This window comes from Tiliqua scincoides, chromosome 4 (assembly GCF_035046505.1).
Source record: "Tiliqua scincoides isolate rTilSci1 chromosome 4, rTilSci1.hap2, whole genome shotgun sequence".
Taxonomy (NCBI): domain Eukaryota; kingdom Metazoa; phylum Chordata; class Lepidosauria; order Squamata; family Scincidae; genus Tiliqua; species Tiliqua scincoides.
The window spans coordinates 11,742,860-11,756,540 of NC_089824.1; the positions used below are offsets into that span (position 1 = coordinate 11,742,860).

A 13,681-nucleotide genomic window follows, 5' to 3' on the forward strand; every position below is an offset into this window, starting at 1 on the left:
CGCTCGGGCAGGGCTGCTTGCCCTACACAAGCACCTTTACTTTAGCGGTGACCAAAAGGTTGCTGCTAAAGTGAGTAACCCCATTGCAGGGCTGCTTCCCTTACTCGGGGGAAGGGGATGAATGTCTCCTTCTCCCGAGGAGCCTCCCGCAATAACACGGGAGGTGCAGGATCCAGCGGGAGGCCACCATGGAGCCGCCGAACCTTGGCGCTGTGGGCAGCCCAATCCTGAGCTGCCCACAGCGCCAAGGTTCAGCGGTTCCATGGTGGCCTCCTAAGCAGCTACTCCCAAGCAGTTACTGATTTGTTCTTTAAAAAAAATTTCCCAAACATCCCAAAGGCTGCAATCCTATCCATACTTACCCAGGAGTAACCCCATTGACTGTCGTTGTTAGAAGCAAATACATAGTATCCTAGTAGATTTCCTTGGGGAAATCTGTAATATTTCCCTAAATGCATCAAGCCTAATAGATTAAAAACAAAATACCGCAGGCACTCATCTATAAGTCTATCTCACAGATAAGCCGAGGGCAGGTTTTGAGCCCCAAATCATGGAATTTTCTATGACCCTCGGATAAGTCGGGGGTTAAATTTAGGGGGGGGGGTATGACTATAATTTTGTTTGATTTTACCTGAAGCCAGATCTTGAAAAATAACCTTCCAGTAATTGTTACCTAAAAACTGTACAGTTTCTAATTTATTAAAAATACAATAAAAAATCATAAAATGCATTTTTGACATTAACTCTTAAAATTCTGGTCTTCACAACATTTGTGTAAACACTGTCAGAGTAAGTGCCTGTAAACAACATGCCAGTAGAACCATTAGTCAAATCCTTCTTTAAGGTGCCTGTTGTGTTAAGCCAGAGGCTCTGCATATAATATGCAACATAAAACATGTAACTGGGAGTGTGCAATTCAGTTCACAGCAGGGAGACAAGCAACAAGGACTGAACTGCACACAGTTGCAACCCTATTTACTCAGAAGCAGACCCAGTGCTTTCCATGGGTGTTATTCTTAAGTAATGGTGCATTGTAGCCTGGGACTTTGTTTCAGATGGAAATGAGGATCACATCCTGGGGTTTTAAAAACCAGACCCCTAAACTTGGGGGGGGGGGTGTTGAAATTCTTTGCAAATGACTTGCCAGGAATGTTCTGGGGCAGCAGCAAAAGAAAAGGAAACATTTCCCTTCTTCTCCAAACTGGAAGGGAGAGAAAGGGGCTTCTGGGAATTGTGGGGAGGCTTTGTGGGAGTATGTACTGTACTTCCATAGCAGCGGTCCCTTAAAGACTACAATTCCCAGAAGCGCCTTCACTTCTTGTCTGGAGAAGAGGCTAAAATGGCTGCCTCCGAATACTGTAATTACTGGTAAAAATTATCCTGTTTCCCCACCTGCTTCCTGTTTCTCAGCCCATTTCCACCACCCCCCTGCTTCACCAGATAGCTGCTGAGCCTCCATAAGCTTCCCAGAAGCTCCCAGAGGACCCTCCCTCATTCACGGCATTGACCCAGGTATAAGTCAACCCAGGATCTCAGGCTCTATTTTTAGCCATAAATTTTTTGACCTATAGGCGAGTACGTGCAGTGCGCATTGGGATGAATGGGGGCATACCTGAAATTGACTCGTGACCCCCCCCCCAGTGGGTTCTGACCCACAGTTTGAGAAACACTGCCAAAGAGTATGGAGCACATATGTAAGCTACCTAGCTCATGCTAGGTAGCAAAATCACATGGTGGGATTTTGAATAGAAAAGTAAATGGAATGCTGCATATACTGCATGGGTAAATAACATTTTGAACTCCACAGGGTAAAAAGTTATTTCTGTGTTCCAGTAGCGTAGCTAGGGAGTTGCAGGGGGTAGCAGGCGCACTGGTCTACAGGGTGGGTGGGGGCAACAACTTGCAGGCAACAGCACCTGTGCACAACAATTGGGCTGCTGCCGGCAGCCCTGCCAGTGCCGGGCACTATGCCAGGAGGGAGTAGGGGCAACAGTCACGGAGAGGGGCAAAACTGCGTGTTGCCCCTCCCTGCCGCTGAGATGGAAGGTAGGTCTCGGCAGGCACAAGGAGCTGGCCCTCTCCCCCTCCCGCAGCTGAGATGCTGGCCATTTGTTTCACTGCTGGGAGCAGATTCGTTCACATCATGGGATGCATACTACGTATAAAGCTTCAATTGCCATTGAAGTGAATGAGGAAGTTCTTTACACAGGAGGTTCATGTATACATTGGTAATTTTATGAATCTAGTTTTCAGGAACTTCAGCAAGGGCCTCTTTACTTCTTTTAACACTGAGGAATTGCACTGTTCAAACATATTTCTATAAATGGTTAAAATTATTATGAACATATTTCTATAATTTTCTGGTTTATCAGCATTACCTTTAATGAACGCACATTGTAACAAGTGTGATACATTTTTCCACAGCCTAGTCCAATAAAGAAAGAACGTTCTCCAAGACCCCAGAGCTTTTGTCATTCTTCCAGTATTTCTCCTCAAGACAAAATGGCTCTTCCTGGTCTCAGCACTCCAAGAGATAAACAGAGACTCTCCTATGGGGCCTTTCCCAATCAGATTTTTGTCTCTGTGAGCACCGACTCAGCGACTTCCCCAACAACTGCAGATGCCCCTCCACTTCCTCCTAGGAATGCTGGTAAAGGTATGTTGTTAAACACTGTTAAATAACCCAGGAGCAGTGCAACATCAGGTATTTTTTGATGTTGACACTGCTTCTGCCATGGTGTGTAGGAGTGGGGAAACCTCTTACCATGCTCTTTGCACAGTTTTTGCAAACCTGGAAGTACTACACTTCTGTTTTTATTTAAAGGGACCATATGAACGAAGGAGGTCCTTTGGCGCACGGTCTTCATGCACACTTCCAAGTTTACAAAAACAGCATGAACAGCACAGTAAAGATTATATCCTTACTCAAGAGAGTAGATTGTGAACACTGCAACTTAAATCTCTAACAGGTTGGAGGGAAGTGGTGGTAAAGGGCACTTTGCCATTCCTCCCACCACCTGCCCTAACACAAGCGATATCAGATCACCTCAGTGTTGTGCCACCCCAGTGGTAACCTTTTAATTGCATTTTCCTTCTCTTCTGTAAACATATAGATATATTTTTAGCTTTTTTGAAAGCTTACATTTTTCAGACTACAAAGGAAATATTTACAGTGGAAATAGATTGGCCATATCATGCGACTAAGAAATTTTAAGTAAAATGTCTTTAGAAGTGGAAACTAACCAGTTATTTGTTTCCTCAATATTTATAACAATTTGTCTCATTTTTATAGCAGACATTGGACTCTTATTATCAAAGTCCCAAGTCTGAAAACTATTATACTATACCATACTATAGGTCCTTATCAATCATAGAAAGATACTAGAGATCAAAGCCAGGGAAAGAGGCTAAAGAGCAAACTTTGTGTAGTTACAGAAAATGAATAAATATGATATTCATATACAAATATGAATAACTATGCTCTTGGAAGGCATTTGCAAACATATTTGTGCAATGTACTTGGCTCATTTTAGTCATGCTACTAATATAGCTGTGCTACATTCTACAGTTTGAGCAGAAGGGTTTGTCAGTGCTTGGATCTGGATACCTTATGGATCACCTTCTGCTGCATGAACCTTCCCAAGAAGCCCTTCTTTGGGTTCCCCCTCCTTCAGATGTGAGGCAGGTAGGGACCAGGGATAGGGCATTTTCAATTGTGAATCCCCAGTTATGGAGTGCTTTCCTTAGGGAAGAGTAGTGGGAAGTGAACTTGATGTCATTTGGCAACATTTAATTTTATTTGATCAGGACTTCTGATATTTCTGGCTCTTTGAATGCTGATTCTTTTAGCTGCTTTGATGTTTTATAAATTATACTGTTTATACTGTTTGTTGCGTTCAGTAATTTTGTAAGCCTCTCTGGAAGTCTTTGAAGCTAAGTGTATAAATAATAAGTCACTTCCAGCAAGCTGAGCACTTGCTGAATGTGTCATTAACTGTGATAATAGGGCCTTGCTAACATTTAGGAATTACCTCAATAAACACAAATTTTTTTTTACTTATTGTGCAGCCCACAGATCCTTTATTGATGGTAGGCTTCCATTAGAGGGATATTCCATTTTTCCCAGCACTTGGACAGCAATATTTTATTGCTGGAATAGTGCAGTCATTCCCCCTAGGTAGCTTATCTATTGCAATTGGTGCTTCGAACATGTTGGCACAATTGTTGCAGGCCTCACTGGATGTTGTTGTGATGTGGCAGTCTTCACTGGTATAGTTTCTCCCCCATGTAAAACATTTAGTGACCTTTTAAAAATGGTCATTATAATTTTTAATGCTTGAAGGCTATGAACTCTGCCATTACTTAGCTTTTTAAAAATGGCAAGTATTCAGCAATATTGTCTCATCAACCCATGGGCCTTTTTAACTTTTGAAACTCAAGCTATTATGCTCACAATTAAAAATGTGAAACTGTGTGAACCAGATACTATATCAGATCACCTAATCCAGACCATAGTGGGCCACAATCAGATATTCAGTAGAATAATTCAGTTATTAGAGCAAATTCTTAGCACGATCCTACGATGCCTGTGTGCCAGCAGAGCGTGCACCCTACCAGTGCACACTGTTGCATAAGGGCCATAAAGCACTTTGTGACAGTGTAAGAGTGAGTGGTGCCAGCAGGAAGGCTTGTGCTGGCCCGCCAGCACCAGTGCAAGGAGCACTGCATTCTGGAGCAGGTAAGGCCCATGCGGGAAGCAGAGGGCGGGTAGGGAGTGTAATGAGGCATGGGAGGGTGGCAACAAGGGTGGATGGGCCTGGGAGGAGATGGGATTGGCAGAGCTGGCATATCCTATCCCCTTTTTGGGACAGTTTTGCTGACATGGATCCACTTGGACTTACACCAACAATTTAGCAGGCGCAGGCCCGGGTAGACCTGTTGCTGCGTCTGGGGATTTCTCTGGGGGCAAGGGGACCAATGTTCCCTTATCCCAAGAAGACCTCCGTACTACAAGTTTCCTCTGCATACATACTGGTATGGTGGACATAAAATAAGAATTCTTGTTTTATTTAATGGTCACTGTCTGTAAGTGGCCAATATTTCCATGATTTGCACCTTTGCAGTGGCAATCATTGGCCTCCTGTGGAATCTGACAAAATTGTTACATACTCACTGCCTTGATCAGGTACCTTTGTCCCACTGTCTTTTAAAAAATGAATATTCTTGTACCTCTACTAAAAATCATTTTAGAATCTTTCAGTATAATGTATTTACTCTTATAAAATAAAACTTGATCCATTTCTCAGTGGAAATCACTTTTCCAATAGCAGTGATGCACTTTTATGATGGTATGCTAGTCAGTAGATTCAGATATCTTACACCAGTGGTTCTCAAACGGGTGGGTCGCAACTCACCAGTTCATATAAAGTATCGCTCGTCACTTTAAGGGGCAGGTGCAAACCCCAAGATTGCGTCACTAATGGGGGTGGAAGGGGGGTGCTTTTATTTACAGATGGGTGCAGGGCATTGCAGCAGGTGCGGGGAGCCCCGTGCAGCCCTTCGCAGGGCTTCCTCACGCTTAGAACATTGGAAAAAAAGCAGGCGCAAAGCACTTCTTCTTTGCATTCGCAATTAGGAAGTGCATTGCACCTGCTTTTTTCAAGGTTCTAAGTATCAGGAAACCGAAAGCCCTATTTGCCCCAGTGCCGTGTCTGTCTTCTCATCTTTTCTCATCTTTCTTCTGCTTCCTTTACATTGTGAGCCATTTTGGGACAGGGGATCATGTATATTTGCTATGTAAACTGCTTTGTGAATTGCCCTTTTTTAAATGCAATATATAAATATATCATGTAGTAGCAGTGGATACAAATTGGAGACCTTTGTAGTGTTGCACTAATTGTCTCTTAGCCATTACTATATATTTTTAGCTTTAACTTTCAAATAGGTGAAGTAAAATTATTGCAATTATGTTTGTGGGTTGAAACATTCCTAATAGGATTCTTCATAAAAAGCAGAAACACAATATATTAATAATCGCAGGATTTTCTAATATAAATCAAACAGAAACCATATTTGATTTATATTTATTTGACTTACATTTCAACAGTGTTGTGTCTTAGGGCCCACTATAGGCCCAACCAATCCAACTTTCCAGCAACAATACAGCCCCAAAGTAAGGGAACAAATTTTCCTTTACCTTGAGAGGGCTTCTGTGACTGCTTCCCCACTGCAGGATGCAGCACATGCCTTATGGCATGGCTTCATCTGCACTGAAAATTTGGATAGGATTGTGCCCTGTGTGTGAGTGATTTTAAATAATAATCATGTCTTTAGAGGCCTGTTTTAAAGCAACAACCTCACAGAGCTGGATCAGGGTTGCATTGCAAAGACAGGGGGCTTTTTTGATAGGCTCTTTTCATCCTGAAAATCCCTCCCCAGACTATTACAGCCTGCCACAGCGCCATGTACCTGCTATTCCTAAGTATATTCAAGCTTCAACTACATAGTTGCATATGTAATGTCATACATAGTTTGGGTCCTGCACAAAGTAACTTGCAAACTTCTGAAATATTTAATGATTAAGTAATTTAAGTGTTGTTGGCTGTGTCTGAATGCTAAACCAAAACTCATTTGCAGTACAGATCGTCCTGTACCTCGTTATGCACTGGGGTTCCATTCTGGAACCTCTAGTGGACAAAAAAATCTGTGGATAAAAAACCAGTGGAAAAATAGATTTGAAGACCCACTTCCAAGTTTCTTGCCCCTCCATTACTCCTAATGGAATAAGGTCGTGCCTCGACATCTGCAGGGGTTTGATTCTGGGACTCCCTGCTGATACCATAAAATGCATTAAATAAAATCAGATTAAAAAAATTAAAAAGTGTGTCCCTTTACAATTATGGTTTTAAAAACAGCTTTTCTTACTTGTAGAGAGGCAGTCAGCAATTAGAAATGCAAAGGACCCCCTCGCTTTGCCTGGGTCAGCTGAAGAATGGAATGATTGCTTGCATGACTGTACAATAGTAAGAAAAGCAGTTTTTTAAACTGATTTTAAAGGGATGGATTTTTTTCTTCTTCTGCAGGGGGATCAGCACATTATTTCTCATTTGCAGTGGCCATTTGCGTTGAGTCAAATCCGTGTATAAAAAATCCGTGTATAACAAGGTTGAACCTGTAGTTTCTTTTTGGTACTCCAAACTGTATGTGTGTATACATGCCCTGTTCCAGTCAAAGTACTCACATAGCCAGAAGAGACTTGCAGTGTAATGAAAATGTTGCTAATCTTTTTTGTTTGTTTTTGTTTATTGCAGTCCTAAGCTATGCTTAACTGTTGTCTGATTTTGAGTTCCTTCTATGCTACATTTGTGTTAACCCATCCTCATGTTAGTAAGCAGCTGTTTGTTTGATTTTACAGGTCCATCTGGCCCGCCTTCAACCCTCCCTTTAAGCACTCAAACCACTAGCGGCAGCTCCACTCTGTCTAAGAAGAGGCCCCCTCCCCCACCCCCTGGACACAAAAGAACCCTCTCTGACCCACCAAGCCCACTACCTCATGGACCCCAGAATAAGGGCCAAATTCCTTGGGGTGAGTTAGCTACTTTGGCTGTTCAATATTAACAGAAAAGGAGGATGTAAATGTTTTTAAATAAATAAAGCACTGAACAAGAGGAATATATATTTTTAGTGCTGTTTAGTTTTTCTGTCTGGTATTAATACTGAGGTTATTCATTATAACAACTCAATTTGGTCATTACCAGAGTTGGAAAAATTTAATTGTGGCTTCACATGATGTCTGTTTTTGCAATTCTTAGTTGTTGTCATTGTAATCCAAACGCCATTGCACCTAGAGCAAGTGCGGAGCAGATGGAAAATGAAAGTAGGCAGGCAGCTATAAACAGTGGTTTGCCTATACATTTGTATTATGTTACAACTATACAAAACTATACTTTGGGTTCTAAGGGAGGATTAGCACAAGCAGTGGTTTGGTGTAATGTCTGAATTGAATGAGAGTAGTGTTTTAATTATAAACTAATCACTCCAGCTGACAAACTGCCTGACTTCCTGTGACCTTTCCTTTCCAATTCCAAAGGCTTAAAGATTCATGTTTTTCTCTTTGGTGATAAGAGGCAGTAACACAATTGTAAAACGGGATCATTTGGATAGCATAGTGCTGTTTGGATTAATAGGAATTTTCTCTTTGTAGTAAGGACTGGAAGAGCCAGCCAGTCTAAGCAGAGCTGTAAGTTTTGACTGTTCACTTCACCATCCTCTACAAAACTCTCTTCATAACTTGTGAAGTGGCTGCCCTAGCACAACTGTCCCTTTGACGTTGTAATCTGTAATCACCTTGTAATCTGCTGAAAATGTACTAAGTGTCCATAGTCCGTTCATTTAATGTCTTGCTGTAAAAGAAGACAGCTTTTGTTTACAGAAGAAACTCTATTTGCACAACAGGGAGGGATGATGTTTCACCAATCTGTCCTTTCCTGTAGAGCAACCTGAACCCTTCCTAAAATCTATTTCTGAGGGTCCTTCAACCATCAGGAATAGATTTTGGGGGACATGAGGGGCTACAGAGAAAAGCAGAGCTCTTTTTGCATAACAGATTGAAGAAATTCTTCAACGAAGAAACTCTTAGGAGGCAGCCCAAAGAAGATTTTTCTCTGATATTTACCAGATAATTTTCAAAATTCAGCAAAATTCAGCAAAATTAAGCAATAGCTGCTTAAACCAGTGTGACATTTCAGTGCTTTAAGTTCACCTGGCTGGACTATTTTTTAACCCTTCAGCTTCCTCTCTAAAATTTTTCTACAAAGTTACTTCCACTGTGTACCCAGACATGATGTCGGTTTTGACTTCAGCAGTAAAATTTTTAGTAGATTGAAAACTAAAACTTAGTAGAAAACCAGATTGTTCCCTAAGGAATAAATACAGTTCTCTATGTGATTTGTACTCAGCATTTAGGAAAAGTTTATATAGCATCTTCAAAACTTAATAGATGGGCACCCCAACCCTAACCTGCACTGGCACAACCAGGCTGCATGGCCTACACTGTAACCAGCACAGGTAAGGAGCAGGCTGAAAGTCTCCTCGTTATAAGGGGATATTTCCTCTGCTTATCCCAAGAAACACTCCAGCCTACCCGATGGGGCTGTTCAGATCTGCACCAGCAAAATAGCTGGCGCAAGTCCAAGCAGTCCCATGTAGGGCATTCATGCCTGGGAGAGAGGATATGGTGGAGGCCTGCTCTGCTGATGCTGCTCACCCCCATTCCACCCTCCCCACTCTGAAATGCCCATTCCCCACCTCTGTCCCATTCCCCTGAAGCCCCTGTGGAGCTTGGTGCTTTTCTTACCTCCGCCGATAGCAGGGGTCTGGGTCCCGAGAGGATGCATTCCTTGTTGTTGAGCACTGCTGGCTTCCGGGTAGTCGCAAACATGCTTTATAGCATATTTTTGACACTCTAGGCCAGTGATTTTCAACCTCTTTCATCTCATAGCACGCTGTCAAGGTACTAAAATTGTCAAGACACACTATCAGCTTTTTGACAATTGACAAAGCACACCATGCTGTTAGTGGGGGGGGGGGCTCACATCCCTCAATGCCCCTACTAATAATGACCCTCCCCCAAACTCCTGCAGCACATCTGCAGATCGTTCACGGCACAGAAGTGTTTCACGGCACAGTGGTTGAAAATGGCTACTCTAGGCTGACACGGTGGCCGCTGCACCAGCAGAGCCAGCACTTCAGATTGCACCGTCAGTTTGTCTGTAAACTCTGTCTGTAAACCTGGTGAGCAGTCAGATGTCATAGGCAATCTAAACAGAACTGGAAAAAATGGAAAATAACCAACCCAATCATCAATAACAGTTTCTGGCCATACTTAGTAATCTTCTACAAAGGTGGACATGTGGCACTCTTCTTCATTAAGGCCAAGACTTACTAACCTATAGGGTTACTGATGTATCCCAGATTTTTGGAGAATCTGTCACAGAGTTGGTAACAGAATTAATCACTTTTTAAATGTTGTTGTTTTTTTTTCCTAGCTGGCAGGACCCCAGCCAAATAGCATACTGTGTGTTGCTTTTGTTTAAATCATCAGCTGTTGCATGACAGATGAAAACACCTGTACTTAGTTCGTTTTTATTTTCTAAACTTACTCGTGTTTTTGTGTACATGTGCTACTTGTGATTTGAAATCGTAAGATGTTTTTGCATTAGCGTGGGGTCACCTCTAAATTAAACAGCATTTCACAAAGACTGGTAACTGTGCATTGATCAGAATATAACTTATTTCAGTTTGTTTAGTAGATCAGAGTCACAGGTTTTAAACAAAACTAAACTCTAATGTCCAGCTGTATTGTGCTTTGAGTCATGAGAAGTTCCCCCTATAAATTGCATTCTTGTTTAAAATGTTTGGCAACTGCCTAGTTTTGCTGCTTTCCATTCCTGAGATCTTATTTGATACTATAGAACAGGGGTGTCCAAAGTTTTTGGCAGGAGGGCCACATCATCTCTCTTGATACTGTTTCGGGGGCCGGGGAAAAAAAGAATTAATTTACATTTAAAATTTGAATAAATTTACATAAGTCTACATAAATGAATATATTAAATATGAACTTATATGAATGCATGATGGTCTTGCAATAGCTCAAGGCCTGTAAAAGGCCTTGCACAAAGCAAGGCTGACCTTTGCTGCTGCTGCTGCTACTACATCACAGACGTGAAACAGCAAGCAGTGAAGGGAGCCCTCATCCCACAGCTCACAGGAGAGGTCAAACAGTCGCCCTCACGCTGAGAGCAGTTGCATTGGGCCAGTGCGGGCTCCAGCAAGTCTCCAGAAGACCAGATGCAAGGGAGGGCACCAGGATGAGGTCTCTTGTTATCTGGTGTGCTCCCTGGGGCATTTGGTGGGCCTCTGTGAGATACAGGAAGCTGGACTAGATGGACCTATGGCCTGATCCAGTGGGCTGTTCTTATGGAGACTGGGGGCTCCCTGAGATTGCATTGGGAGTCCTCGAGGGCTGCAGGTGGCCCCAGGGCCGGGGTTTGAGCACCCCTGCTGTAGAATACCCCTCTTTATTTTAATATTTTATTTCTTACTGCTCTTTGTCATTAGCTTAGTCCTTGTTTTTCTTAGCACTAACTCTGCTCTTAAAGAGTACAGTAGTTCCTTTTAAATAGAACATTTATTAGAAAGTAAATGTTTCTAATGCTTTCCTTCATATTCACCCTTTTTATTGCCAAGAATATGGCTTGTATTTATGGTTTTAGTTTTGTTATCCAAGGTCAGTTCATAGGCAACAGTTGGAAGCTGTTGTACACTCTGGGTGGTTTATGTTTTGAGCAACTTGTTTTATTAGGATTCTTTCACTGCTCCCCTGCAAACCCTTTTTGTGGGGCAGTGGTAGTTTGCTGTGGCATTCTAATGATTGTCATGCTGGTGTTTGAGCATATCAGGCCTATTTGTAGTGAATTCTTCACTTTGATTATTAGGGACTAATTAATCAACTTCCCAGAGAGGTTGAATGCATTGTTGGCAACTTAACATAGGGCACAATCCTAACCCCTTATGTCAGTGCTTTCCAGTACTGGCATAGCGGTACCAATGGGACATGTGCTGCATCCTGCAGTTGGGTGTCACTCACAGAGGCCTCAAAGTAAGGGATGTTTGTTCCCTTATCTTGGAGCTTCATTGCCCTTATGTCAGTGCTTATGTCAGGGGTTAGGATTGCACCCTTAGTTATACACCTAATGTCTTGGTAACTAGCACATCTTAGAATCTGTAGATTATGCTAACAGCTCTTGCAAACTAAAACCCTGGTATGAGAGTTTTTAGTAACCTCAAGTGATTACATTTTCACAGTGCTCTACAAATGTACAATTCAAAATGTATACTTTTCGTCACAACTTATATACTTTACTATTTCTAGCATGTTTACGGAAACAGTGATTTCTGCATCAAAGTAAATTATAACAAAGTGAAAAACTTTGGGAGAAGATTAAAATGTTTAACTTTTATTCAAATTCCTTCATAGCACCTTGGCCACAAACTCATAGATGCAAATGCAGGCATTGTTGAACAGTGCAGTCACATTCTCGGGAATTGTGTAGTATAATCTGTAGTTAAATTGAATTCCTGTTCCTTTTACAATGCATATCTTTTGCTAGTGGCCTGATTGTAACGGCCAAAACTAACTTTGCACAAGAGGCTGAATTATAGATCGTAGGTGCCCTTTGGGCTTTAATTGATTATATACAAGAAATATTGGTATGGGGCGGTCTATAAATTCTGCTAGGAAACTTGCATACTATTAATGTCTGATAATGTTTCAGTTTGACAAGAAAATATGTTTAATATTTTAATTCTTAGGTAATGATCTGGGTCCACCAGCCCCTAAGACCACAAACAAGTTTGAGGGCATGTCTCAGCAATCAGGGTAAGATTTTATTTTTTTATTCCTTTTTACTTAACATTAAGTTATTTAAGGCAATTTATACTATTTATTCATGTGATTGTAGCCATATAAAAATACTAATCTAGAAATGGCTAGACTCTAATTAATACATAGGATTGTATCTTCGTATTTTATAGTAGGACTTACTAATCTAAACTGATCGGCTAATTCCGTTTCACTGTTTTTTCTACACAAAGAGTAGGTTATGTAAAGTTCAGATGTTGTACCTGTCTGTCCACCTTTTTCTCAATGTGGATACGGAGATGCTCTTTACACTCTCACATAACACCAGAACCAGGGGACATCCACTAAAATTGAGTGGTGGGAGAGTTAGAACAGACAAAAGAAAATATTTCTTTACTCAGCGTGTGGTTGGTCTGTGGAACCCCTTGCCAAAGGATGTGGTGATGGCGACTGGCCTGGACGCCTTTAAAAGGGGATTGGACAAGTTTCTGGAGGAAAAATCCATTACGGGGTATAAGCCATGATGTGTGTGCGCAACCTACTGATTTTGGAGGTGGGCTATGCCAGATGCAAGGGAGGGCACCAGGATGAGGTTATCTGGTATGCTCCCTGGGGCATTTGGTGGGCCGCTGTGAGATACAGGAAATTGGACTAGATGGGCCTATGCCCTGATCCAGTGGGGCGGTTCTTATGTTCTTATGGTTAATCACCAATGGGCTCATCGTTCTGGAGGGAACAGGGCACTAAATATGAGGCATTTGGCCCTTCACTAGAGAGTAAAGTTGTAACATTTTGATGTATCTGTTCCTCAGCACCGGGACTGCTAAGACTACACTGGGTCCCAGAGTTCTTCCTAAACTACCTCAAAAAGGTAAGGAATGTTTGGTGGGTAGATGGGGTGGGACGGTGAGTGAACAATCACCCATGAAGCTACTATACACTTAAAATCAGACAACAGGTTCATCTGTTCTGGAAGAATATAAACATTTAAAATAATGAACTTTAAAATCCATATAGAGAATTGATAACTCTGTTTAACTGACTTGCTGAATGTATTAAGCTGCTTTGCATTTAAGTTTTTCTCTTCTTTTTTTAAGGACACTACCACTGAGCTAGAACTATACATGTAGTTGCTATAGTGCTGCCCTATGCCCTAAGTGTACATGTGCATCTTAGGCTAAAGGGGAGAATAAGAGTTCCACATGTACAATTCCATGTGTTAACAGGACAGGGCTTTAGAGGCTTTGTAAACTTTTTTTA

General features: G+C 41.8%; 1 protein-coding gene across 6 annotated transcripts in view; it reads left to right on the forward strand.

Annotated features, from left to right (window-relative positions):
• ASAP1 (ArfGAP with SH3 domain, ankyrin repeat and PH domain 1) overlaps nucleotides 1-13,681 on the forward strand; it is a 184,042-nt gene that overhangs the window by 161,542 nt on the left and 8,819 nt on the right. For 5 of the 6 annotated variants that reach the window (XM_066623058.1, XM_066623061.1, XM_066623059.1 and 2 more), the window contains 4 exons: nucleotides 2,425-2,656; nucleotides 7,415-7,585; nucleotides 12,373-12,439; nucleotides 13,234-13,292. In XM_066623058.1, the coding sequence (XP_066479155.1) occupies nucleotides 2,425-2,656; nucleotides 7,415-7,585; nucleotides 12,373-12,439; nucleotides 13,234-13,292 (529 nt within the window). The remainder of the gene's footprint in view (nucleotides 1-2,424; nucleotides 2,657-7,414; nucleotides 7,586-12,372; nucleotides 12,440-13,233; nucleotides 13,293-13,681) is intronic. The other variant, XM_066623062.1, reaches the window with a different exon arrangement.